This window comes from Oncorhynchus mykiss, chromosome 2 (assembly GCF_057628025.1).
Source record: "Oncorhynchus mykiss isolate SJ-2025 chromosome 2, ASM5762802v1, whole genome shotgun sequence".
Lineage (NCBI taxonomy): Eukaryota > Metazoa > Chordata > Actinopteri > Salmoniformes > Salmonidae > Oncorhynchus > Oncorhynchus mykiss.
In genome coordinates, this window is record NC_143023.1 from 102,510,970 (window position 1) to 102,536,806 (window position 25,837).

Sequence of the window (25,837 nt, forward strand, 5' to 3'; positions counted from 1 at the left end):
AAGCAGAGTGAGCTTAAGGTGCAACTGCAAGCTACTTGTATTAGGAGCAACGGTTTGCTTCTATGACTTCTCTTGTGACCTCATTTCGTCCGTCATTGTGAAGTGCTGCTGGCGCCACTTGGAGAATCACCGTAGCAACGGTCGGTATCATGGAGACGGCACGGGTCCCGGGCTATAAAACCTAACACGGCGAGAGGAGGCCGCCGGTACGCAGAAACACCGCTTCGACAGACAGGTAACGGTAGAGCGCGTGAGGAGGGGTCGCTTTTATCATAATGATGCAGATATTTTACTGAAATTAATGTCGACTAGGCATACTAGTTCTTAAATATATATTTATAATTACAGAGATGATCATAAATGAATGAATCTGTAGGCTAGGCCTATAATAAGGGTATTTAGCATGTTATTCCTATACGTCTTCTGCTACGATAACTTTCCATTTCTCTTCATTCTTGATGAAAATACATGACTTACATGATGACATGTAGAATGAGTGTAAGCTACTGTGAGAAAGCTATACATTTTCTAACAGTGTCAAAACAAAACAAAACAAAAAAAGAGTTTGACTGTCAAAGTTATCAAATCAGTCTTCTCTCCCGGTTACAGGCAGCCTTTTTCTCTCTGTCTATCGTTGTTGCTAGTGGAGTTAACTGTAGTATTTATCCATGATCCTGGTCCCTCACAGATGGTTAGTCAGGTAGACCTGGTCACCAGGCCCTCTCTAAGAGGAACGGGAAGCCCAGGAGGCCGTCTGGCCAACACCTCCCTCAACCTCTACTGTACCTCCTACAGGGCTTATTTTGGTGAGAACAAGATATCTGATATGACTTGATATAAACTCTCTATTGTATTGAATTTTATTTGATTTTATTCTACTGATGGTAAGATAGTATCCACTACATTTGCCTGAAGTGTTCTGCTTTCTCAAGTATACTCTGCTTTCACCCTCAATGATACGCCTGTGTGATTTTTAACAATGCAAAGCCAGATTCCCTAATGACTCACTTGCATGGCCACACACTGGTCCCAATTACCTCACTAAAATGTGTACTTGTTCACTTCCTTTCACTGATTTCAAAGGAAATTACTGGTATAAGAATTTCCCATAGGAAATATGGAAGAACTCTAGCCATCTTTTACTCTCATGAGTGCAAACTTCAGGAGAAGAGATATATTGTTGGGAAGCCCCCCCCCCCCCCTCCCTATCCCCCCCCCTCCCCATCTTACTGTCATATCTTACCCAGGCAAAGAAGGCTTCAGTCCATGTCTAGGTCATCATTACGGGACAGGGTACTCTGCCAACCTGAGACCTGCTGTTTACTACAGCCCTAGTCTGGACCACACTGATAACCCACAGTTAGGGTAAGACTATACTATATTATACAACACTATAGTATATTATACTATACTATATTATGTTATACTATATTATACAATACTATATTATACTATAATATATTATACAATACTATATTATATTATACAATATTATACAATACTATATTATACTAAACTATATTATATTATACTATATTATACCACAGCCCTAGTCTGGACCACACTGATAACCCACAGTTAGGGTAAGACTATACTATATTATACAATACTATATTATATTATACTATACTATATTATACTATATTATACAACACTATATTATACTATATTATATTATATTATACTATATCATATTATACAATACTATATTATATTATATTATACTATATTATACTATATTATACAACACTATATTATACTATATTATATTATATTATACTATATCATATTATACAATACTATATTATATTATACTATACAATATTATACTATACTATATTATATTATATTATACTATACTATATTATACAATACTATATTATACTATATTATACTACAGCCCTAGTCTGGACCACATTGATAACCCACAGTTAAGGTAAGACTATACTATGTTATACAATACTATATTATACAATACGATATTATACTAGATTTTACAGTGCCTTGCGAAAGTATTCGGCCCCCTTGAACTTTGCAACCTTTTGCCACATTTCAGGCTTCAAACATAAAGATATAAAACTGTATTTTTTTGTGAAGAATCAACAACAAGTGGGACACAATCATGAAGTGGAACGACATTTATTGGATATTTCAAACTTTTTTAACAAATCAAAAACTGAAAAATTGGGCGTGCAAAATTATTCAGCCCCCTTAAGTTAATACTTTGTAGCGCCACCTTTTGCTGCGATTACAGCTGTAAGTCGCTTGGGGTATGTCTCTATCAGTTTTGCACATCGAGAGACTGAAATTTTTTCCCATTCCTCCTTGCAAAACAGCTCGAGCTCAGTGAGGTTGGATGGAGAGCATTTGTGAACAGCAGTTTTCAGTTCTTTCCACAGATTCTCGATTGGATTCAGGTCTGGACTTTGACTTGGCCATTCTAACACCTGGATATGTTTATTTTTGAACCATTCCATTGTAGATTTTGCTTTATGTTTTGGATCATTGTCTTGTTGGAAGACAAATCTCCGTCCCAGTCTCAGGTCTTTTGCAGACTCCATCAGGTTTTCTTCCAGAATGGTCCTGTATTTGGCTCCATCCATCTTCCCATCAATTTTAACCATCTTCCCTGTCCCTGCTGAAGAAAAGCAGGCCCAAACCATGATGCTGCCATCACCATGTTTGACAATGGGGATGGTGTGTTCAGCTGTGTTGCTTTTACGCCAAACATAACGTTTTGCATTGTTGCCAAAAAGTTCAATTTTGGTTTCATCTGACCAGAGCACCTTCTTCCACATGTTTGGTGTGTCTCCCAGGTGGCTTGTGGCAAACTTTAAACAACACTTTTTATGGATATCTTTAAGAAATGGCTTTCTTATTGCCACTCTTCCATAAAGGCCAGATTTGTGCAATATACAACTGATTGTTGTCCTATGGACAGAGTCTCCCACCTCAGCTGTAGATCTCTGCAGTTCATCCAGAGTGATCATGGGCCTCTTGGCTGCATCTCTGATCAGTCTTCTCCTTGTATGAGCTGAAAGTTTAGAGGGACGGCCAGTTCTTGGTAGATTTGCAGTGGTCTGATACTCCTTCCATTTCAATATTATCGCTTGCACAGTGCTCCTTGGGATGTTTAAAGCTTGGGAAATCTTTTTGTATCCAAATCCGGCTTTAAACTTCTTCACAACAGTATCTCGGACCTGCCTGGTGTGTTCCTTGTTCTTCTTGATGCTCTCTGCGCTTTTAACGTACCTCTGAGACTATCACAGTGCAGGTGCATTTATACGGAGACTTGATTACACACAGGTGGATTGTATTTATCATCATTAGTCATTTAGGTCAACATTGGATCATTCAGAGATCCTCACTGAACTTCTGGAGAGAGTTTGCTGCACTGAAAGTAAAGGGGCTGAATAATTTTGCATGCCCAATTTTTCAGTTTTTGATTTGTTAAAAAAGTTTGAAATATCCAATAAATGTCGTTCCACTTCATGATTGTGTCCCACTTGTTGTTGATTCTTCACAAAAAAATACAGTTTTATATCTTTATGTTTGAAGCCTGAAATGTGGCAAAAGGTCGCAAAGTTCAAGGGGGCCGAATACTTTCGCACGGCACTGTACAATACTATATCATATTATACTATACAATACTATATTATATTATACTATACAATACTATATTATATTATACTATACAATATTATACTATATTATACAATACTATATTATATTATACAATACTATGTTATATTAATCAATACCATATTATATTATACTGTATTATACAATATTATATTATACTACAGCCCCAGTCTGTCCCTACACAGTGCACTCTTTTATCAGACCCACATAGGGCTCTGGCCCAAGTAAAGAAATTAAATAGTCTTGATCAAGCCAGAAAGACCCCCTGGACAGGACACTAGTAGCCTTGACCGAGCCAGAACGACCCCCTGGACAGGACACTAGTAGTCTTGACCGAGCCAGAACGACCCCCTGGACAGGACACTAGTAGCCTTGACCGAGCCAGAACGATCCCCTGGACAGGACACTAGTAGCCTTGACCGAGCCAGAACGACCCACTGGACAGGACACTAGTAGTCTTGACCGAGCCAGAACGACCCCCTGGACAGGACACTAGTAGTTTTGACTGAGCCAGAACGATCCCCTGGACAGGACACTAGTAGCCTTGACCGAGCCAGAACGACCCACTGGACAGGACACTAGTAGTCTTGACCGAGCCAGAACGACCCCCTGGACAGGACACTAGTAGTTTTGACTGAGCCAGAACGACACCCTGGACAGGACACTAGTAGCCTTGACCGAGCCAGAACGACCCACTGGACAGGACACTAGTAGCCTTGACCGAGCCAGAACGACCCCCTGTACAGGACACTAATCTACCACAGAGCTCTGGCTAAAAGTAGTGCATTATTTAAATATGTTGCAATTTCAGATATGCCCCCCAGAGGTGATTACTGGTAGTGATAGTATTTCTATACTATTATGTGGTCCTGTATGGCTCAGTTATCAAGAGCTTGGCGATAGGAATGTCAAGGTCATAGGTTCAATTCCTGCAGGGATGACATACACAGTGGATTATAACAGTGTGTGTGTGTTTTGGGTCTTCTCCAGGCGTTCTCTGCTAGATAGTTTCCAGTCTCAGACTAAGCGCCATTTCCAGCCCCTGACCAGACCTGATGGGTCAGAGACCCTGCCTTGCCCCAGTGGACAGATCAGAGAGAGTGGATATCTACAGCTGAAGACACGGCCTACAGCAGTGAGGAGAGAGGAGGGGAGGGATGAGGGAGAGCGACTCTGAGAATAAATGGATTTTAAGTGTCTTTCTGTCTTCCTGCCTTCCTTCCTTCCTTCCTTCCTTCCTTCCTTCCTTCCTTCCTTCCTCTCTCCCTCTCTCCCCCAGAATGTATCCATCCAGACAGAGCATAAGGAACACTTTGTTCCATATCGTCCCAGACCACCAGGTACAGTGTAATATACTGAGGAGCTGAATGATTTAGTAATACCCTTTTTACAGAACAGGCCAGAACAGAACTGTACTGTGCAGGCTCTGTGCTGGCTCTGTGCAGGCTCTGTGCTGGCTCTGTGCTGGCTCTGTGCAGGCTCTGTGCAGGCTCTGTGCTGGCTCTGTGCTGGCTCTGTGCAGGCTCTGTGCTGGCTCTGTGCTGGCTCTGTGCAGGCTCTGTGCTGGCTCTGTGCTGGCTCTGTGCAGGCTCTGTGCAGGCTCTGCGCAGGCTCTGCGCTGGCTCTGTGCAGGCTCTGTGCTGGCTCTGTGCTGGCTCTGTGCTGGCTCTGTGCAGGCTCTGTGCTGGCTCTGTGCTGGCTCTGTGCTGGCTCTGTGCAGGCTCTGTGCTGGCTCTGTGCAGGCTCTGTGCTGGCTCTGTGCTGGCTCTGTGCAGGCTCTGTGCTGGCTCTGTGCAGGCTCTGTGCTGGCTCTGTGCAGGCTCTGTGCTGGCTCTGTGCAGGCTCTGTGCTGGCTCTGTGCTGGCTCTGTGCAGGCTCTGTGCTGGCTCTGTGCTGGCTCTGTGCAGGCTCTGTGCAGGCTCTGTGCAGGCTCTGTGCTGGCTCTGTGCAGGCTCTGTGCTGGCTCTGTGCTGACTCTGTGCAGGCTCTGTGCAGGCTCTGTGCAGGCTCTGTGCTGGCTCTGTGCTGGCTCTGTGCTGGCTCTGTGCAGGCTCTGTGCAGGCTCTGTGCAGGCTCTGTGCAGGCTCTGTGCTGGCTCTGTGCTGGCTCTGTGCAGGCTCTGTGCAGGCTCTGTGCTGGCTCTGTGCTGGCTCTGTGCAGGCTCTGTGCTGGCTCTGTGCAGGCTCTGTGCAGGCTCTGTGCAGGCTCTGTGCTGGCTCTGTGCTGGCTCTGTGCAGGCTCTGTGCAGGCTCTGTGCTGGCTCTGTGCAGGCTCTGTGCTGGCTCTGTGCTGGCTCTGTGCTGGCTCTGTGCAGGCTCTGTGCTGGCTCTGTGCTGGCTCTGTGCTGGCTCTGTGAAGGCTCTGTGCAGGCTCTGTGCTGGCTCTGTGCAGGCTCTGTGCTGGCTCTGTGCTGGCTCTGTGCTGGCTCTGTGCTGGCTCTGTGCTGGCTCTGTGCAGGCTCTGTGCAGGCTCTGTGCAGGCTCTGTGCTGGCTCTGTGCTGGCTCTGTGCTGGCTCTGTGCTGGCTCTGTGCTGGCTCTGTGCTGGCTCTGTGCTGGCTCTGTGCTGGCTCTGTGCTGGCTCTGTGCAGGCTCTGTGCTGGGGGGCATAATGAGGAGAACACAACTTGGCTCTGCTCCGTTTGTTGTGTGAAAAGGGTATTACTCCTCTGGCAAAACTGATTGCAATGACGTCACCCAGCTCTGCCCGCTGCAGCGAAGGGGCTGTTTAGAGAGCATAAATGACACATGATTGTCCTTTAGTTTCTCAGAAGCACCAGTTAGTGGGAGCCCAAGGACAGAGCGGTTTCACCGAAGGGACGGCCCTGCAACCCAACACATTTCTGCCCCAGTACCACATGGTTAGTGTTGCTCCCTCTAAATATACAAAATTGCCACATGGTTAGAGATAAGTGTTCAAATACTATTGGAAATAATTTCAAATACTCTACCTTGTTTGAGATTGCCTGGCACAATGTAAACTATAGAAAAGTCTAAGAACTGCAAACCCCGGCCATCTGTCACTCCAGGATAGAGACAACACTCAGTAACCCAGGTCTGGTCACATGGTTAGTGATGTCAGTAATCCAGGTCTGGTCACATGGTTAGTGATGTCAGTAACCCAGGTCTAGTCACATGGTTAGTGATGTCAGTAACCCAGGTCTGGTCACATGGTTAGTGATGTCAGTATCCCAGGTCTGGTCACATGGTTAGTGATGTCAGTATCCCAGGTCTGGTCACATGGTTAGTGATGTCAGTATCCCAGGTCTAGTCACATGGTTAGTGATGTCAGTATCCCAGGTCTGGTCACATGGTTAGTGATGTCAGTATCCCAGGTCTGGTCACATGGTTAGTGATGTCAGTATCCCAGGTCTAGTCACATGGTTAGTGATGTCAGTATCCCAGGTCTAGTCACATGGTTAGTGATGTCAGTATCCCAGGTCTAGTCACATGGTTAGTGATGTCAGTATCCCAGGTCTAGTCACATGGTTAGTGATGTCAGTATCCCAGGTCTAGTCACATGGTTAGTGATGTCAGTATAACAGGTCTGGTCACATGATTAGTGATGTCAGTATCCCAGGTCTGGTCACATGATTAGTGATGTCAGTATCCCAGGTCTGGTCACATGATTAGTGATGTCAGTATCCCAGGTCTGGTCACATGATTAGTGATGTCAGTATCCCAGGTCTGGTCACATGGTTAGTGATGTCAGTATCCCAGGTCTGGTCACATGGTTAGTGATGTCAGTATCCCAGGTCTAGTCACATGGTTAGTGATGTCAGTATCCCAGGTCTAGTCACATGGTTAGTGATGTCAGTATCCCAGGTCTAGTCACATGGTTAGTGATGTCAGTATCCCAGGTCTGGTCACATGGTTAGTGATGTCAGTATCCCAGGTCTAGTCACATGGTTAGTGATGTCAGTATCCCAGGTCTGGTCACATGGTTAGTGATGTCAGTATCCCAGGTCTAGTCACATGGTTAGTGATGTCAGTATCCCAGGTCTGGTCACATGATTAGTGATGTCAGTATCCCAGGTCTGGTCACATGGTTAGTGATGTCAGTATCCCAGGTCTGGTCACATGGTTAGTGATGTCAGTATCCCAGGTCTAGTCACATGGTTAGTGATGTCAGTATCCCAGGTCTGGTCACATGATTAGTGATGTCAGTATCCCAGGTCTGGTCACATGGTTAGTGATGTCAGTATCCCAGGTCTGGTCACATGATTAGTGATGTCAGTATCCCAGGTCTGGTCACATGGTTAGTGATGTCAGTATCCCAGGTCTGGTCACATGGTTAGTGATGTCAGTATCCCAGGTCTAGTCACATGGTTAGTGATGTCAGTATCCCAGGTCTGGTCACATGGTTAGTGATGTCAGTATCCCAGGTCTAGTCACATGGTTAGTGATGTCAGTATCCCAGGTCTGGTCACATGGTTAGTGATGTCAGTATCCCAGGTCTAGTCACATGGTTAGTGATGTCAGTATCCCAGGTCTAGTCGCATGGTTAGTGATGTCAGTATCCCAGGTCTAGTCACATGGTTAGTGATGTCAGTATCCCAGGTCTAGTCACATGGTTAGTGATGTCAGTATCCCAGGTCTAGTCACATGGTTAGTGATGTCAGTATCCCAGGTCTGGTCACATGGTTAGTGATGTCAGTAACCCAGGTCTGGTCACATGATTAGTGATGTCAGTATCCCAGGTCTGGTCACATGATTAGTGATGTCAGTAACCCAGGTCTAGTCACATGATTAGTGTCATATCTCTTAGTATGCATCCTTAATGGCACCTATTCCCTATATAGTGCACTAATATTGACCAGGGCGCGTAGGGCTCTAGTATAAAGTAGTGCACTATGTAGGGAATAGGCCATTTTTCACACAGCCAATTCTTAGCCCAGAGCTCACCGAATTTTACCCTCAGTAAAATAAACACTGAGGGTGTTCAATTTCACACTTTCGAGGTGTTTTTTACGTGAACCAAGAGAAAGTGTTGCCCTTTTAACATCGCTACTTTCCAACGCCAGTGGCATTAAAAGGTTAAAGTTACCGGTACCTTCACAGCATTCAGACCCATTCACCTTTCCCCCGTTTTGTTACGTTATAAAATGGATTTAATAAAAAACATCTACACCCCATAATGACAAAGCGAAATGTGTACAAACTATTCAGACCCTTTGCTATGAGACTCAAAATTGAGCTCAGGTGCATCAAACCAAATCAAATCAAATTTATTTTATATAGCCCTTCGTACATCAGCTGATATCTCAAAGTGCTGTACAGAAACCCAGCCTAAAACCCCCAAACAGCAAGCAATGCAGGTGTAGAAGCACGGTGGCTAGGAAAAACTCCCTAGAAAGGCCAAAACCTAGGAAGAAACCTAGAGAGGAACCAGGCTATGTGGGGTGGCCAGTCCTCTTCTGGCTGTGCCGGGTGGAGATTATAACAGAACATGGCCAAGATGTTCAAATGTTCATAAATGACCAGCATGATCAAACAATAATAATCACAGTGGTTGTAGAGGGTGCAACAGGTCAGCACCTCAGGAGTAAATGTCAGTTGGCTTTTCATAGCCGATCATTGAGAGTATCACTATACTATATCTAGTCCTGCTATTGTTATTTACTGCTGCTCTTTAATTATTTGTTATGCTTATATTTTACTTTTTATGTGTGTATTTTCATGAAACTGCATTGTTGGTGAAGGGCTTGTAAGTCAGCATTTCACTGTAAGGTCTACTACACCTGTTGTATTCAGCATTTCACTGTAAGGTCTACTACACCTGTTGTATTCAGCATTTCACTGTTAGGTCTACTACACCTGTTGTATTCAGCATTTCACTGTAAGGTCTACTACACCTGTTGTATTCAGCATTTTACTGTGAGGTCTACTACACATGTTGTATTCAGCATTTTACTGTGAGGTCTACTACACCTGTTGTATTCAGCATTTCACTGTAAGGTCTACTACACCTGTTGTATTCAGCATTTCACTGTAAGGTCTACTACACCTGTTGTATTCAGCATTTCACTGTAAGGTCTACTACACCTGTTGTATTCAGCATTTCACTGTGAGGTATACTACACCTGTTGTATTCAGCATTTCACTGTAAGGTCTACTACACCTGTTGTATTCAGCATTTTACTGTGAGGTCTACTACACCTGTTGTATTCAGCATTTCACTGTGAGGTCTACTACACCTGTTGTATTCAGCATTTCACTGTAAGGTCTACTACACCTGTTGTATTCAGCATTTCACTGTAAGGTCTACTACACCTGTTGTATTCAGCATTTCACTGTAAGGTCTACTACACCTGTTGTATTCAGCATTTCACTGTAAGGTCTACTACACCTGTTGTATTCAGCATTTTACTGTGAGGTCTACTACACCTGTTGTATTCAGCATTTCACTGTGAGGTCTACTACACCTGTTGTATTCAGCATTTCACTGTGAGGTCTACTACACCTGTTGTATTCAGCATTTCACTGTGAGGTCTACTACACCTGTTGTATTCAGCATTTTACTGTGAGGTCTACTACACCTGTTGTATTCAGCATTTTACTGTGAGGTCTACTACACCTGTTGTATTCAGCATTTCACTGTAAGGTCTACTACACCTGTTGTATTCAGCATTTCACTGTTAGGTCTACTACACCTGTTGTATTCAGCATTTCACTGTGAGGTCTACTACACCTGTTGTATTCAGCATTTCACTGTGAGGTCTACTACACCTGTTGTATTCAGCATTTCACTGTAAGGTCTACTACACTTGTTGTATTCAGCATTTCACTGTGAGGTCTAATACACCTGTTGTATTCGGCATTTCACTGTAAGGTCTACTACACCTGTTGTATTCAGTATTTCACTGTGAGGTCTACTACACCTGTTGTATTCAGCATTTCACAGTAAGGTATACTACACCTGTTGTATTCAGCATTTCACTGTAAGGTCTACTACACCTGTTGTATTCAGCATTTCACTGTGAGGTCTACTACACCTGTTGTATTCAGCATTTCACTGTAAGGTCTACTACACCTGTTGTATTCAGCATTTCACTGTAAGGTCTACTACACCTGTTGTATTCAGCATTTCACTGTAAGGTCTACTACACCTGTTGTATTCAGCATTTCACTGTGAGGTCTACTACACCTGTTGTATTCAGCATTTCACTGTAAGGTCTACTACACCTGTTGTATTCAGCATTTCACTGTGAGGTCTACTACACCTGTTGTATTCAGCATTTCACTGTAAGGTCTACTACACCTGTTGTATTCAGCATTTCACTGTGAGGTCTACTACACCTGTTGTATTCAGCATTTCACTGTAAGGTCTACTACACCTGTTGTATTCAGCATTTCACTGTGAGGTCTACTACACCTGTTGTATTCAGCATTTCACTGTAAGGTCTACTACACCTGTTGTATTCAGCATTTCACTGTAAGGTCTACTACACCTGTTGTATTCAGCATTTCACTTGAAGGTCTACTACACCTGTTGTATTCAGCATTTCACTGTAAGGTCTACTACACCTGTTGTATTCAGCATTTTCACTGTAAGGTCTACTACACCTGTTGTATTCAGCATTTCACTGTAAGGTCTACTACACCTGTTGTATTCAGCATTTCACTGTGAGGTCTACTACACCTGTTGTATTCAGCATTTCACTGTGAGGTCTACTACACCTGTTGTATTCAGCATTTCACTGTAAGGTCTACTACACCTGTTGTATTCAGCATTTCACTGTAAGGTCTACTACACCTGTTGTATTCAGCATTTCACTTGAAGGTCTACTACACCTGTTGTATTCAGCATTTCACTGTAAGGTCTACTACACCTGTTGTATTCAGCATTTTCACTGTAAGGTCTACTACACCTGTTGTATTCAGCATTTCACTGTAAGGTCTACTACACCTGTTGTATTCAGCATTTCACTGTGAGGTCTACTACACCTGTTGTATTCAGCATTTCACTGTAAGGTCTACTACACCTGTTGTATTCAGCATTTCACTGTAAGGTCTACTACACCTGTTGTATTCAGCATTTCACTGTAAGGTCTACTACACCTGTTGTATTCAGCATTTCACTGTGAGGTCTACTACACCTGTTGTATTCAGCATTTCACTGTAAGGTCTACTACACCTGTTGTATTCAGCATTTCACTGTAAGGTCTACTACACCTGTTGTATTCAGCATTTCACTGTAAGGTCTACTACACCTGTTGTATTCAGCATTTCACTGTTAGGTCTACTACACCTGTTGTATTCAGCATTTCACTGTGAGGTCTACTACACCTGTTGTATTCAGCATTTCACTGTGAGGTCTACTACACCTGTTGTATTCAGCATTTCACTGTTAGGTCTACTACACCTGTTGTATTCAGCATTTCACTGTAAGGTCTACTACACCTGTTGTATTCAGCATTTCACTGTGAGGTCTACTACACCTGTTGTATTCATCATTTCACTGTGAGGTCTACTACACCTGTTGTATTCAGCATTTCACTGTGAGGTCTACTACACCTGTTGTATTCAGTATTTCACTGTGAGGTCTACTACACCTGTTGTATTCAGCATTTCACTGTAAGGTCTACTACACCTGTTCTATTCAGCATTTCACTGTGAGGTCTACTACACCTGTTGTATCCAGCATTTCACTGTAAGGTCTACTACACCTGTTGTATTCAGCATTTCACTGTGAGGTCTACTACACCTGTTGTATTCAGCATTTCACTGTAAGGTCTACTACACCTGTTGTATTCAGCATTTCACTGTAAGGTCTACTACACCTGTTGTATTCAGCATTTCACTGTGAGGTCTACTACACCTGTTGTATTCAGCATTTCACTGTAAGGTCTACTACACTTGTTGTATTCAGCATTTCACTGTAAGGTCTACTACACCTGTTGTATTCAGCATTTCACTGTAAGGTCTACTACACCTGTTGTATTCAGCATTTCACTGTAAGGTCTACTACACTTGTTGTATTCAGCATTTCACTGTTAGGTCTACTACACCTGTTGTATTCAGCATTTCACTGTAAGGTCTACTACACCTGTTGTATTCAGCATTTCACTGTGAGGTCTACTACACCTGTTGTATTCAGCATTTCACTGTAAGGTCTACTACACCTGTTGTATTCAGCATTTCACTGTAAGGTCTACTACACCTGTTGTATTCAGTATTTCACTGTAAGGTCTACTACACCTGTTGTATTCAGTATTTCACTGTAAGGTCTACTACACCTGTTGTATTCGGCACATGTGACAAATAACATTTTATTTGAAGTATAGCTGATTGAAGCCTTTAGTGAGAGGTCTAATGCTTTAATATGTAATATAAATAGGCCCATTTAATTTAGTCTGGTTTGCCATTCCAAATAAAAATGGAATATTCTTTGCTCACATAATAAAATAAAACAATTAAAAAAGTTGTTAGGTGTAGGCAGGGCCATAAGTAAATAGGTAAACTGGGATATGAAAGAATGAATCTGTAATGAACACGAGGGGAGACAGAGAGCTGGCAGAAGGTCATACACAGGAGGAGGCAGGTAGCTGGGTCCAGGGGCAGGCAGAAAGTCATACACAGGAGGAGGCAGGTAGCTGGGTCCAGGGGCAGGCAGAAGGTCATACACAGGAGGAGGCAGGTAGCTGGGTCCAGGGGCAGGCAGAAGGTCATACACAGGAGGAGGCAGGTAGCTGGGTCCAGGGGCAGGCAGAAAGTCATACACAGGGGGTCCAAAAAGGCAACAGTACAGGCAGTGAAAAGGCTCGTAAGGTAGTACAGGAGATCAGGCAATAGGTAGATAACAGGAAATCCGATATGCTGAAGTACAGGCAGGGAATAGACAAAAGACATCGTTAGTGAGGCGGGCAGAAACGATCAAACACGGGAGGATTAAATGACAGGAAAACCAGCACTAAATAAACAGCGCTCTGTCACAAAACCAACAAGACCTCACAGTGACGGGGTGCAAAGAACTGAACTACATAGTGTGTGATAATGACATACAGGTGTGTGAACAGGTGATCAGAATTCAGGTGATTGGGATCTGGAGAGTGAGCTGTGTTCAGGGGATCTATGTGTTTTAGAGTGTGAGTTGGAAGCAGACATGACATTATCAGGGTGATTTTTCCAGTAGCAAGATCTTATCTAATTTGACTAACATTCATTTTTTTTTTTATTTAACCTTTATTTAACTAGGCAAGTCAGTTAACAAGAAATTCTTATTTACAATGACGGCCTACCCGCGGCCAAACTATGGGACTCCCAATCACGGCCGGATGTGATGGAATCGAACCGGGGACTGTAGTGATGCCTCTTGCACTGAGACGCAGTGCCTTTGACCACTCCGCCCCTCGGGAACCCAAAATGTATTGTAGTGAGATTATTTATTTATTTCCAATGTGAATACAGAGTATTTTCACTGCACTATCATCAGAAGGTTTTATTGGTAAACTACACGGTAATGTGAAGGTACTTTGTTGTTGTTGTCATCCACGACGTAATAGAGAACACTTAACATGATTAGGTTTTAATCCAGAGAGATCAGGGAAAGTAGATCCTCTGTGAGGCCGTGGATCCAAATTGTGGATTTGGAAGAAAACATGAATCATCAGCGAACAATGACACTTTTGTTTTTAAGCCCTGGATCATTTTAACGGATTATTATGATGATTTTAATAGTTAACATTTCAATGGCGATAAAGAATAGATTAAAAATAATAAATAATAGATTTGCCGATGGTGAACAACCATGTTTTTCTCCTCTTGATATTTTGGGCGGCAGGGTAGCCTAGTGGTTAGAGCGTTGGACTAGTAACCGGAAGGTTGCGAGTTCAAACCCCCGAGCTGACAAGGTACAAATCTGTCGTTCTGCCCCTGAACAGGCAGTTAACCCACTGTTCCCAGGCCGTCATTGAAAATAATAATTTGTTCTTAACTGACTTGCCTAGTTAAATAAAGGTTAAAAATAATAAATAAATAAAAAATAATAATATATTCAATATAGGCAAGAAAAATACAATAATTTGTTTAAGCAGCCCGTGTTAGTCTATTGTTGTGACTTAGATAAAGATCAGATCCAATGTGATGACCAATTTATGCAGAAATCCAGGTATTTCCAAAGGGTTCACATACTTTTTCTTGCCACTGTATAAGAAATTCTCCAAAAATGAAAAATAGTCCAGGCATTTAAACATAAATTCCAGTCTTACTTTAACAAATGTCTTTTCAAAGTCAACTATGAAAACCAGGCCTGGTTTCCAGTACTTGTGCCCTTCACCAAGTGAGATCCTAAGCAAATATTTTGTAAATTATTTTACCTTTATTTAACTAGGCAAGTCAGTTAAAGAACAAATTCTTATTTTCAATGACGGCCTAGGAACAGTGGGTTAACTGTTCAGAACGACAGATTTGTACCTTGTCAGCTCGGGGGTTTGAACTTGCAACCTTCCGGTTACTCGTCCAACACTCTAACCACTAGGCTACCCTGTCATTCAAATAAAATGATTCTGGCTTGCAAAGTGATGTGTAGTTGCTATTGGAATGCAGAGTGGAGATATCCAACATTTCATGTTTTTATTCATTCAGAATGATTGTTGTGAAGACTAAGATTTGAGACTAAACTGGAACAACCAGTAACGGGTGCAATAAATCCATATAACAGATTGGATTTGTTTATAAAAATGTATGTTATTGGATATTCTTTAATAAGCAAATAGTTAATTTAACACTTACAGATTTAATTTAACACCTGATTCAACACGAGAAATGTTACACTGAATAATCAATACTTACTAAGCAACTGTCCAGTTTGACACCCTGATTGAATAACAGTATTTCTTAAGAGCTTCAAAGCAACACCAGCTGGCATAGTAACACCACATCAACGCCCCCCAAAAAAACTGACCAAGACACTGACGGTTTTACCTGTGCGTAAGAAGAAATTGTTAATCTGTTAATTAAACAAATCAAAACAGGAAGGGAGTAGAATATTCAAATGAAGTGACGGCGTAACTCTGTGATATTCATGCCCTGAGTAGTCTGTGCTCACCCCGAGGTTGACGTTATCTCACCTTAGCATGAGCAGTCACTTAACCCCAGGGCAGTCTGCGTCCAACCAAAAGGGTAAACATCATGGGCGCGTCCCAAAACGGCTCCCTGTTCCCTATTAAGTGCACTACGTTTGACCAGGACCCCTAGGGATTTGGTCAGAAGTCATTCACTATACAGAGGATAGGGCGCCTTTTGGGACACACCCATGATGTGAGGTAAACAACTTTACGTAGCGCCTCGTTCATCCTCCATTTTGTTTTTATGTAGTATTCTATCAATGTAACCACACAGCTGATCATTTTTCATCTTCGTTGTGTCTTTGTTCCTGTTATTAAAATGTGTGTGTGTGTGTGTGTGTGTGTGTGTGTGTGTGTGTGTGTGTGTGTGTGTGTGTGTGTGTGTGTGTTACTAGGTCAATCCTAGGAGGACTGAGAACTCTGTGATGAGAGATGACTTCCTGCCTATTTCCTTTCTTCAGGTTTGCTCTAACATGTTTTTATTTGTCCGGTTCTCTATCTGACGATATGTCACAGTAGATTAGAATATATGTCCGTCTCTCAAACCATCTCTTCTATTATTAGAGGATGAATGTGTGTTTATGTCTTGTCTTTTTGTTTTGTGTGTTGTCTTTTTGTTTTGTGTGTTGTCTTTTTGTTTTGTGTGTTGTCTTTTCGTTTTGTGTCTTGTCTTTTCGTTTTGTGTCTTGTCTTTTCGTTTTGTGTCTTGTCTTTTCGTTTTGTGTGTTGTCTTTTCGTTTTGTGTGTTGTCTTTTTGTTTTGTGTGTTGTCTTTTCGTTTTGTGTGTTGTCTTTTCGTTTTGTGTCTTGTCTTTTCGTTTTGTGTCTTGTCTTTTCGTTTTGTGTCTTGTCTTTTCGTTTTGTGTCTTGTCTTTTCGTTTTGTGTGTTGTCTTTTCGTTTTGTGTGTTGTCTTTTCGTTTTGTGTCTTGTCTTTTCGTTTTGTGTCTTGTCTTTTCGTTTTGTGTCTTGTCTTTTCGTTTTGTGTGTTGTCTTTTCGTTTTGTGTCTTGTCTTTTCGTTTTGTGTGTTGTCTTTTCGTTTTGTGTCTTGTCTTTTCGTTTTGTGTCTTGTCTTTTCGTTTTGTGTCTTGTCTTTTTGTTTTGTGTCTTGTCTTTTCGTTTTGTGTCTTGCCTTTTCGTTTTGTGTCTTGTCTTTTCGTTTTGTGTCTTGTCTTTTCGTTTTGTGTCTTGTCTTTTCGTTTTGTGTGTTGTCTTTTCGTTTTGTGTGTTGTCTTTTCGTTTTGTGTGTTGTCTTTTCGTTTTGTGTCTTGTCTTTTCGTTTTGTGTCTTGTCTTTTCGTTTTGTGTGTTGTCTTTTCGTTTTGTGTGTTGTCTTTTCGTTTTGTGTGTTGTCTTTTCGTTTTGTGTGTTGTCTTTTCGTTTTGTGTGTTGTCTTTTCGTTTTGTGTGTTGTCTTTTCGTTTTGTGTCTTGTCTTTTCGTTTTGTGTCTTGTCTTTTCGTTTTGTGTCTTGTCTTTTTGTTTTGTGTGTTGTCTTTTTGTTTTGTGTCTTGTCTTTTCGTTTTGTGTCTTGTCTTTTCGTTTTGTGTGTTGTCTTTTCGTTTTGTGTCTTGTCTTTTTGTTTTGTGTGTTGTCTTTTCGTTTTGTGTGTTGTCTTTTCGTTTTGTGTGTTGTCTTTTCATTTTGTGTGTTGTCTTTTCGTTTTGTGTCTTGTCTTTTTGTTTTGTGTGTTGTCTTTTCGTTTTGTGTGTTGTCTTTTTGTTTTGTGTCTTGTCTTTTCGTTTTGTGTCTTGTCTTTTCGTTTTGTGTGTTGTCTTTTCGTTTTGTGTGTTGTCTTTTCGTTTTGTGTCTTGTCTTTTCGTTTTGTGTGTTGTCTTTTTGTTTTGTGTCTTGTCTTTTCGTTTTGTGTCTTGTCTTTTCGTTTTGTGTCTTGTCTTTTCGTTTTGTGTCTTGTCTTTTCGTTTTGTGTGTTGTCTTTTCGTTTTGTGTGTTGTCTTTTCGTTTTGTGTGTTGTCTTTTTGTTTTGTGTGTTGTCTTTTCGTTTTGTGTCTTGTCTTTTCGTTTTGTGTGTTGTCTTTTCGTTTTGTGTGTTGTCTTTTTGTTTTGTGTGTTGTCTTTTCGTTTTGTGTCTTGTCTTTTTGTTTTGTGTCTTGTCTTTTCGTTTTGTGTCTTGTCTTTTTGTTTTGTGTCTTGTCTTTTCGTTTTGTGTCTTGTCTTTTCGTTTTGTGTCTTGTCTTTTCGTTTTGTGTGTCCGTGGGTTTCAGAGCAGAGGACAAAAATCAACATTTCCTTTGGCACAATAATCAAGACATATTCTTTGTGTTCCAAGGGCTCTGAGATGCTCCCCAGGCTGGTCAGTAGAGTCCCCAGAGAAACAGGCTTCACCAGGGACACCTTGGACCCTCTGGCCTGTCTAGTATGTACTGTAGACGATCTCTCTCAATGTAAAAAAAATAACGAAATACTCAGAGGCCCTGGGATACAGGTGGACAGGGTCTGCCAGTCACTGGGACGACAATCCAAATTGGGATGTGGGGAGGTTTTAGCAGCTGGAATAGTGGAGAACAATGGTATAGCCAATTATAATTGTAACGGCTTAGCAGATAATACGACGATGCGTATTTCCTGACTAAAAAATAAGAAATACAAAATATATTGTTTACAGGAAACTCATTCAACAATAATAGATGAAGTTGTTTGGAGAAAGGAAATATATTTTCTTCCTAGGTTTTGGCCTTTCTAGGGAGTTTTTCCTAGCCACCGTGCTTCTACACCTGCATTGCTTGCTGTTTGGGGTTTTAGGCTGGGTTTCTGTACAGCACTTTGAGATATCAGCTGATGTACGAAGGGCTTTATAAATACATTTGATTTGATTTGATATTTCTCCCATAGGCAAAGAAATTAAAAATTGGTGATGATATTAATTAACATATATTTTGATATTTTGATCCAAATGTGCGCACTGTCCAAACAGAGCCACAAGGTACAATATCCTGACCTAGTGAGATATACATGGAGGAGGTTTAATATCCTGACCTAGTGAGATATACATGGAGGTTTAATATCCTGACCTAGTGAGATATACATGGAGGTTTAATATCCTGAACAAGTGAGATATACATGGAGGTTTAAGATCCTGACCTAGTGAGATATACATGGAGGTTTAATATCCTGACCTAGTGAGATGTACATGGAGGTTTAATATCCTGACCTAGTGAGATAGGAATCCCCACCCAGTTGACTACTTTTAAATGTTGGAAGTTCTCAACGGCAATGTCTATACTAAAACGACTCACTTCCTGTGTGTTACCTATAAGCTGCTCTGTTATACTGTATGATGTCACTTCCTGTGTGTTACCTATAAGCTGCTCTGTTATACTGTATGATGTCACTTCCTGTGTGTTACCTATAAGCTGCTCTGTTATACTGTATGATGTCACTTCCTGTGTGTTACCTATAAGCTGCTCTGTTATACTGTATGATGTCACTTCCTGTGTATTACCTCTAGGTCTCTGTGTTACCTGGCTCTGGGACTCAGAAGATCAGCTCACCTGCTGACCAGAAGTTGATTGGGATGAAGGTTAGAGAGCTATATCATACACACCTTAATAAGACAATCTGAAAGCTCTTACATGCCTATAACATTTTCTAAAGCATTATACTGTTAGGGTAAATTGTTACCGTTAGTTATGTCGTGGAAATTTCCTCTATTTACCAAATCATGAGAGCAAAACACACACAAGTCAGAGTTAGTTATCACAAAGTCCATCTTTAATTATATGAGCTCTATCACAGCCCTGTGACTCTCAGATCAATTCAGTGTCTATCAATGAATTCTCTGAGAGTCCCTTCCACATTTCAACTGAGATCCTTTATAGCAAAGACACACACAGGATAAGACAGCATCGGCATAATTTATCATTCAGCTTTGTCTCCTAAACTATGTTCTTTTCTCAAACTCAGAACCATAAACACATCCTCCATATCAACAGGCATATATCAAATCCATCCTTTCTTGACAAGATCACAGAGACACACTGACTGGCACACAGACATTGTGGAGCCAAGAGATACACGCTTGACCTCTCCCCTCTCTGCGGCCCAAATAACTTAGTCCTGACATAGAACAGATACTGCAACCCTGCCACAGTATTATACAAAAATAACATTCTGATGAGAAGTAACTTACAAACATATGATGAATATAAATCATCTTACCTATGTTACCAACCAATTCTGATTATTCCCCAACAGTTACTGGCAGGGAAAAGTGTTACCGTTGGTTACCTGCAGCGTAAAGTGTTACCGTTAGTTACCGGCAGGGTAAAGTGTTACCATTAGTTACTGGCAGGGTAAAGTGTTACAGTTAGTTACCGGGAGGGTAAAGTGTTACCGTTAGTTACCTGCAGGGTAAAGTGTTACCATTAGTTACTGGCAGGGTAAAGTGTTACCATTAATTACTGGCAGGGTAAAGTGTTACAGTTAGTTACTGGCAGGGTAAAGTGTTACCGTTAGTTACTGGCAGGGTAAAGTGTTACAGTTAGTTACTGGCAGGGTAAAGTGTTACCATTAATTACTGGCAGGGTAAAGTGTTACAGTTAGTTACTGTCAGGGTAAAGTGTTACCGTTAGTTACTGGCAGGGTAAAGTGTTACCGATAGTTACCTGCAGGGTAAAGTGTTACCATTAGTTACTGGCAGGGTAAAGTGTTACCGTTAGTTACTGGCAGGGTAAAGTGTTACCATTAGTTACTGGCAGGGTAAAGTGTTACCGTTAGAGCCTGGCAGGGTAAAGTGTTACCAATAGTTACTGGCAGGGTAAAGTGTTACCGTTAGTTACTGGCAGGGTAAAGTGTTACCATTAGTTACTGGCAGGGTAAAGTGTTACCATTAGTTACTGGCAGGGTAAATTGTTACTGTTAGAGACTGGCAGGGTAAAGTGTTACCATTAGTTACTGGCAGTGTAAAGTGTTACCGTTAGTTACTGGCAGGGTAAAGTGTTACCATTAGTTACTGGCAGGGTAAAGTGTTACCATTAGTTACTGGCAGGGTAAATTGTTACTGTTAGAGACTGGCAGGGTAAAGTGTTACCATTAGTTACTGGCAGGGTAAAGTGTTACCATTAGTTACTGGCAGGGTAAAGTGTTACCGTTAGTTACTGGCAGGGTAAAGTGTTACCGTTAGTTACTGGCAGGGTAAAGTGTTACCATTAGTTACTGGCAGGGTAAAGTGTTACCGTAGTTACAGGCAGGGTAAAGTGTTACCGTAGTTACAGGCAGGGTAAAGTGTTACCATTAGTTACTGGCAGGGTAAATTGTTACTGTTAGAGACTGGCAGGGTAAAGTGTTACCATTAGTTACTGGCAGTGTAAAGTGTTACCGTTAGTTACTGGCAGGGTAAAGTGTTACCATTAGTTACTGGCAGGGTAAAGTGTTACCATTAGTTACTGGCAGGGTAAAGTGTTACCGTTAGTTACTGGCAGGGTAAAGTGTTACCGTTAGTTACTGGCAGGGTAAAGTGTTACCATTAGTTACTGGCAGGGTAAAGTGTTACCATTAGTTACAGGCAGGGTAAAGTGTTACCGTAGTTACAGGCAGGGTAAAGTGTTACCATTAGTTACTGGCAGGGTAAATTGTTACTGTTAGAGACTGGCAGGGTAAAGTGTTACCATTAGTTACTGGCAGTGTAAAGTGTTACCGTTAGTTACTGGCAGGGTAAAGTGTTACCATTAGTTACTGGCAGGGTAAAGTGTTACCATTAGTTACTGGCAGGGTAAATTGTTACTGTTAGAGACTGGCAGGGTAAAGTGTTACCATTAGTTACTGGCAGGGTAAAGTGTTACCATTAGTTACTGGCAGGGTAAAGTGTTACCGTTAGTTACTGGCAGGGTAAAGTGTTACCGTTAGTTACTGGCAGGGTAAAGTGTTACCATTAGTTACTGGCAGGGTAAAGTGTTACCGTAGTTACAGGCAGGGTAAAGTGTTACCGTTAGTTACTGGCAGGGTAAAGTGTATTTTGGTTTCCAGGAGCTTTCAGGATTCATCCTCAACTCACCAAATCTGAAAACCCTGTCACACACGCCATCTGACCCGTCAAGCGTCCGCACTCACTACCAGTCCAAGTAAGTACGTCTATTTTTACTTACATCATGTTGTCAAATGTCTAATGTTGTATTGTGTATTAATGTCATTATTGTTTTGGTCTGAATATATAAAAAACATGGGATTCGAGATGAAGAAAGATTGAAAATGTCTGCACTCACTAACTGTCTCTCTGGATAAGAGTGTCTGCTAAATGACTAACATGTAGATGTAAAATGAGATGAACGTCAGTTGTGGTGAATTCAGGGGGTAGTCCTCATCGGGACTTGAACCTTGGTCCCTGTGACTGTCAGTTAACTGTTACATCTAGGAGGTCCAAACCTCTTGACAAGGTCTTTACGGGCTAGTTTCCCGGACACAGAATAAGCTTTATCCTGGACCAAAAAGCATTTTCAATAGAGATTCTTCATTGAGCTTTAAATCCAGGAAAAGGTCTAATCTGTGTCCAGGAAACCGCCCCCAGGTGTTGTACTGAGGTCGCTACAATATGTTCCAGGTTCTGTGTCCAGGAAACCGCCCCTAGGTGTTGTACTGAGGTCGCTACAATATGTTCCAGGTTCTGTGTCCAGGAAACCGCCCCTAGGTGTTGTACTGAGGTCGCTACAATATGTTCCAGGTTCTGTGTCCAGGAAACCGCCCCTAGGTGTTGTACTGAGGTCGCTACAATATGTTCCAGGTTCTGTGTCCAGGAAACCGCCCCTAGGTGTTGTACTGAGGTCGCTACAATATGTTCCAGGTTCTGTGTCCAGGAAACCGCCCCTAGGTGTTGTACTGAGGTCGCTACAATATGTTCCAGGTTCTGTGTCCAGGAAACCGCCCCTAGGTGTTGTACTGAGGTCGCTACAATATGTTCCAGGTTCTGTGTCCAGGAAACCGCCCCTAGGTGTTGTACTGAGGTCGCTACAATATGTTCCAGGTTCTGTGTCCAGGAAACCTCCCCTAGGTGTTGTACTGAGGTCGCTACAATATGTTCCAGGTTCTGTGTCCAGGAAACCGCCCCTAGGTGTTGTACTGAGGTCGCTACAATATGTTCCAGGTTCTGTGTCCAGGAAACCGCCCCTAGGTGTTGTACTGAGGTCGCTACAATATGTTCCAGGTTCTGTGTCCAGGAAACCGCCCCTAGGTGTTGTACTGAGGTCGCTACAATATGTTCCAGGTTCTGTGTCCAGGAAACCGCCCCTAGGTGTTGTACTGAGGTCGCTACAATATGTTCCAGGTTCTGTGTCCAGGAAACCTCCCCTAGGTGTTGTACTGAGGTCGCTACAATATGTTCCAGGTTCTGTGTCCAGGAAACCGCCCCTAGGTGTTGTACTGAGGTCGCTACAATATGTTCCAGGTTCTGTGTCCAGGAAACCGCCCCTAGGTGTTGTACTGAGGTCGCTACAATATGTTCCAGGTTCTGTGTCCAGGAAACCGCCCCTAGGTGTTGTACTGAGGTCGCTACAATATGTTCCAGGTTCTGTGTCCAGGAAACCGCCCCTAGGTGTTGTACTGAGGTCGCTACAATATGTTCCAGGTTCTGTGTCCAGGAAACCGCCCCTAGGTGTTGTACTGAGGTCGCTACAATATGTTCCAGGTTCTGTGTCCAGGAAACCGCCCCTAGGTGTTGTACTGAGGTCGCTACAATATGTTCCAGGTTCTGTGTCCAGGAAACCTCCCCTAGGTGTTGTACTGAGGTCGCTACAATATGTTCCAGGTTCTGTGTCCAGGAAACCGCCCCTAGGTGTTGTACTGAGGTCGCTACAATATGTTCCAGGTTCTGTGTCCAGGAAACCGCCCCTAGGTGTTGTACTGAGGTCGCTACAATATGTTCCAGGTTCTGTGTCCAGGAAACCGCCCCTAGGTGTTGTACTGAGGTCGCTACAATATGTTCCAGGTTCTGTGTCCAGGAAACCGCCCCTAGGTGTTGTACTGAGGTCGCTACAATATGTTCCAGGTTCTGTGTCCAGGAAACCGCCCCTAGGTGTTGTACTGAGGTCGCTACAATATGTTCCAGGTTCTGTGACGTTCCAGCGCTGGAGAAGCTAAGAGAAGGCTGGACAAGGGGAAGCATCCACAAGCACAGGACCAATGGTTACACTGGTAGAGACACAGACAGGTAGAGACAAGCACAGGACCAATGGTTACACTGGTAGAGACAAAGACAGGTAGAGACAGACAGGTAGAGACAGACTGGGAGACACAGACAGGTAGACACAAGCACAGGACCAATGGTTACACTGGTAGAGACACAGACAGGTAGAGACAGACAGGTAGAGACAGACTGGGAGACACAGACAGGTAGACACAAGCACAGGACCAATGGTTACACTGGTAGAGACACAGACAGGTAGACACAAGCACAGGACCAATGGTTACACTGGTAGAGACACAGACAGGTAGACACAAGCACAGGACCAATGGTTACACTGGTAGAGACACAGACAGGTAGAGACACAGACAGGTAGAGACACAGACAGGTAGACACAGACAGGTAGACACAGACAGGTAGAGACACAGACAGGTAGACACAGACAGGTAGACACAGACAGGTAGACACAGACTGGTAGACACAGACTGGTAGAGACACAGACAGGTAGACACACAGACAGGTAGAGACGGACTGGGAGACACACAGACAGGAAGAGACAGACAGGGAGAGACAGACCGGTAGGTAGAGACACAGACAGGTAGAGACACAGACAGGGAGACACACAGACAGGGAGAGACAGAGACAGGGAGAGACAGACAGGTAGACACAGACAGGAAGAGACAGACAGGGAGAGACAGACCGGTAGGTAGAGACACAGACAGGTAGACACAGACAGGGAGAGACAGACCAGTAGGTAGAGACACAGACAGAGAGACACAGACACGGAGACACAGACAGGGAGAGACAGATAGGGAGACACAGACAGGGAGACACAGACAGGGAGAAACAGACAGGGAGAGACAGACCGGTAGGTAGAGACACAGACAGGGAGACACAGACAGGGAGAGACAGACAGGGAGAGACAGATAGGTAGACACAGACAGGGAGACACAGACAGGGAGAGACAGACAGGGAAAGACAGACCGGTAGGTAGAGACACAGACAGGTAGGTAGAGAGACAGACAGGTAGAGCACAGACAGGGAGAGATAGACAGGGAGAGACAGACAGGGAGAGACAGACAGGTAGGTAGAGACACAGACAGGTAGACACAGACAGGGAGAGACAGACCGGTAGGTAGAGACACAGACAGGTAGACACAGACAGGAAGAGACAGACAGGGAGAGACAGACAGGTAGGTAGAGACACAGACAGGTAGACACAGACAGGGAGAGACAGACCGGTAGGTAGAGACACAGACAGGTAGACACAGACAGGGAGAGACAGACCGGTAGGTAGAGACACAGACAGGTAGACACAGACAGGAAGAGACAGACAGGGAGAGACAGACCGGTAGGTAGAGACACAGACAGGTAGACACAGACAGGGAGAGACAGACCAGTAGGTAGAGACACAGACAGAGAGACACAGACACGGAGACACAGACAGGGAGACACAGACAGGGAGAGACAGACAGGGAGAGACAGACCGGTAGGTAGAGACACAGACAGGGAGACACAGACAGGGAGAGACAGACAGGGAGAGACAGATAGGTAGACACAGACAGGTAGAGACAGACAGATAGACACAGACAGGGAGAGACAGACAGGGAAAGACAGACCGGTAGGTAGAGACACAGACAGGTAGGTAGAGAGACAGACAGGTAGAGCACAGACAGGGAGAGACAGACAGGGAGAGACAGACAGGGAGAGACAGACAGGTAGGTAGAGCGTTTAACACTATACCACTATATTCTTGTTATATGCTGTTATGACAGAAATGTTGTATCTCATATGCCTCCCTTTAAACTTCCTCTGTTCCTCTCTTCCACAGGTTTAACCTCAGACACTGACGGTCAAGGTACAAAAGTCAGATATCAGCTCGCCCATTGAATACCCATAATATCATTTCAACTGGCGAACAGAGATGGTGTGTAACATATTCATTGTAGAGATGACAATGACATGGGTGCTGCTATTTCCATCCAAATAAAATGGTTGATTTT

At 43.0% G+C, this 25,837-nt stretch overlaps 1 protein-coding gene across 1 annotated transcript; it reads left to right on the forward strand.

The window, feature by feature from the left end:
* saxo4 (stabilizer of axonemal microtubules 4) lies at positions 1-25,837 on the forward strand. Its single transcript, XM_036961492.2, has 12 exons — positions 1-235; positions 689-806; positions 1,248-1,365; positions 4,633-4,777; positions 4,922-4,982; positions 6,404-6,501; positions 16,104-16,169; positions 17,994-18,080; positions 19,173-19,244; positions 21,689-21,783; positions 23,760-23,861; positions 25,666-25,837. The coding sequence occupies exons 2-12, from the start codon at positions 689-691 to the stop codon at positions 25,682-25,684; spliced, it is 981 nt and encodes a 326-aa protein (XP_036817387.1). The 5' UTR covers positions 1-235; the 3' UTR covers positions 25,685-25,837.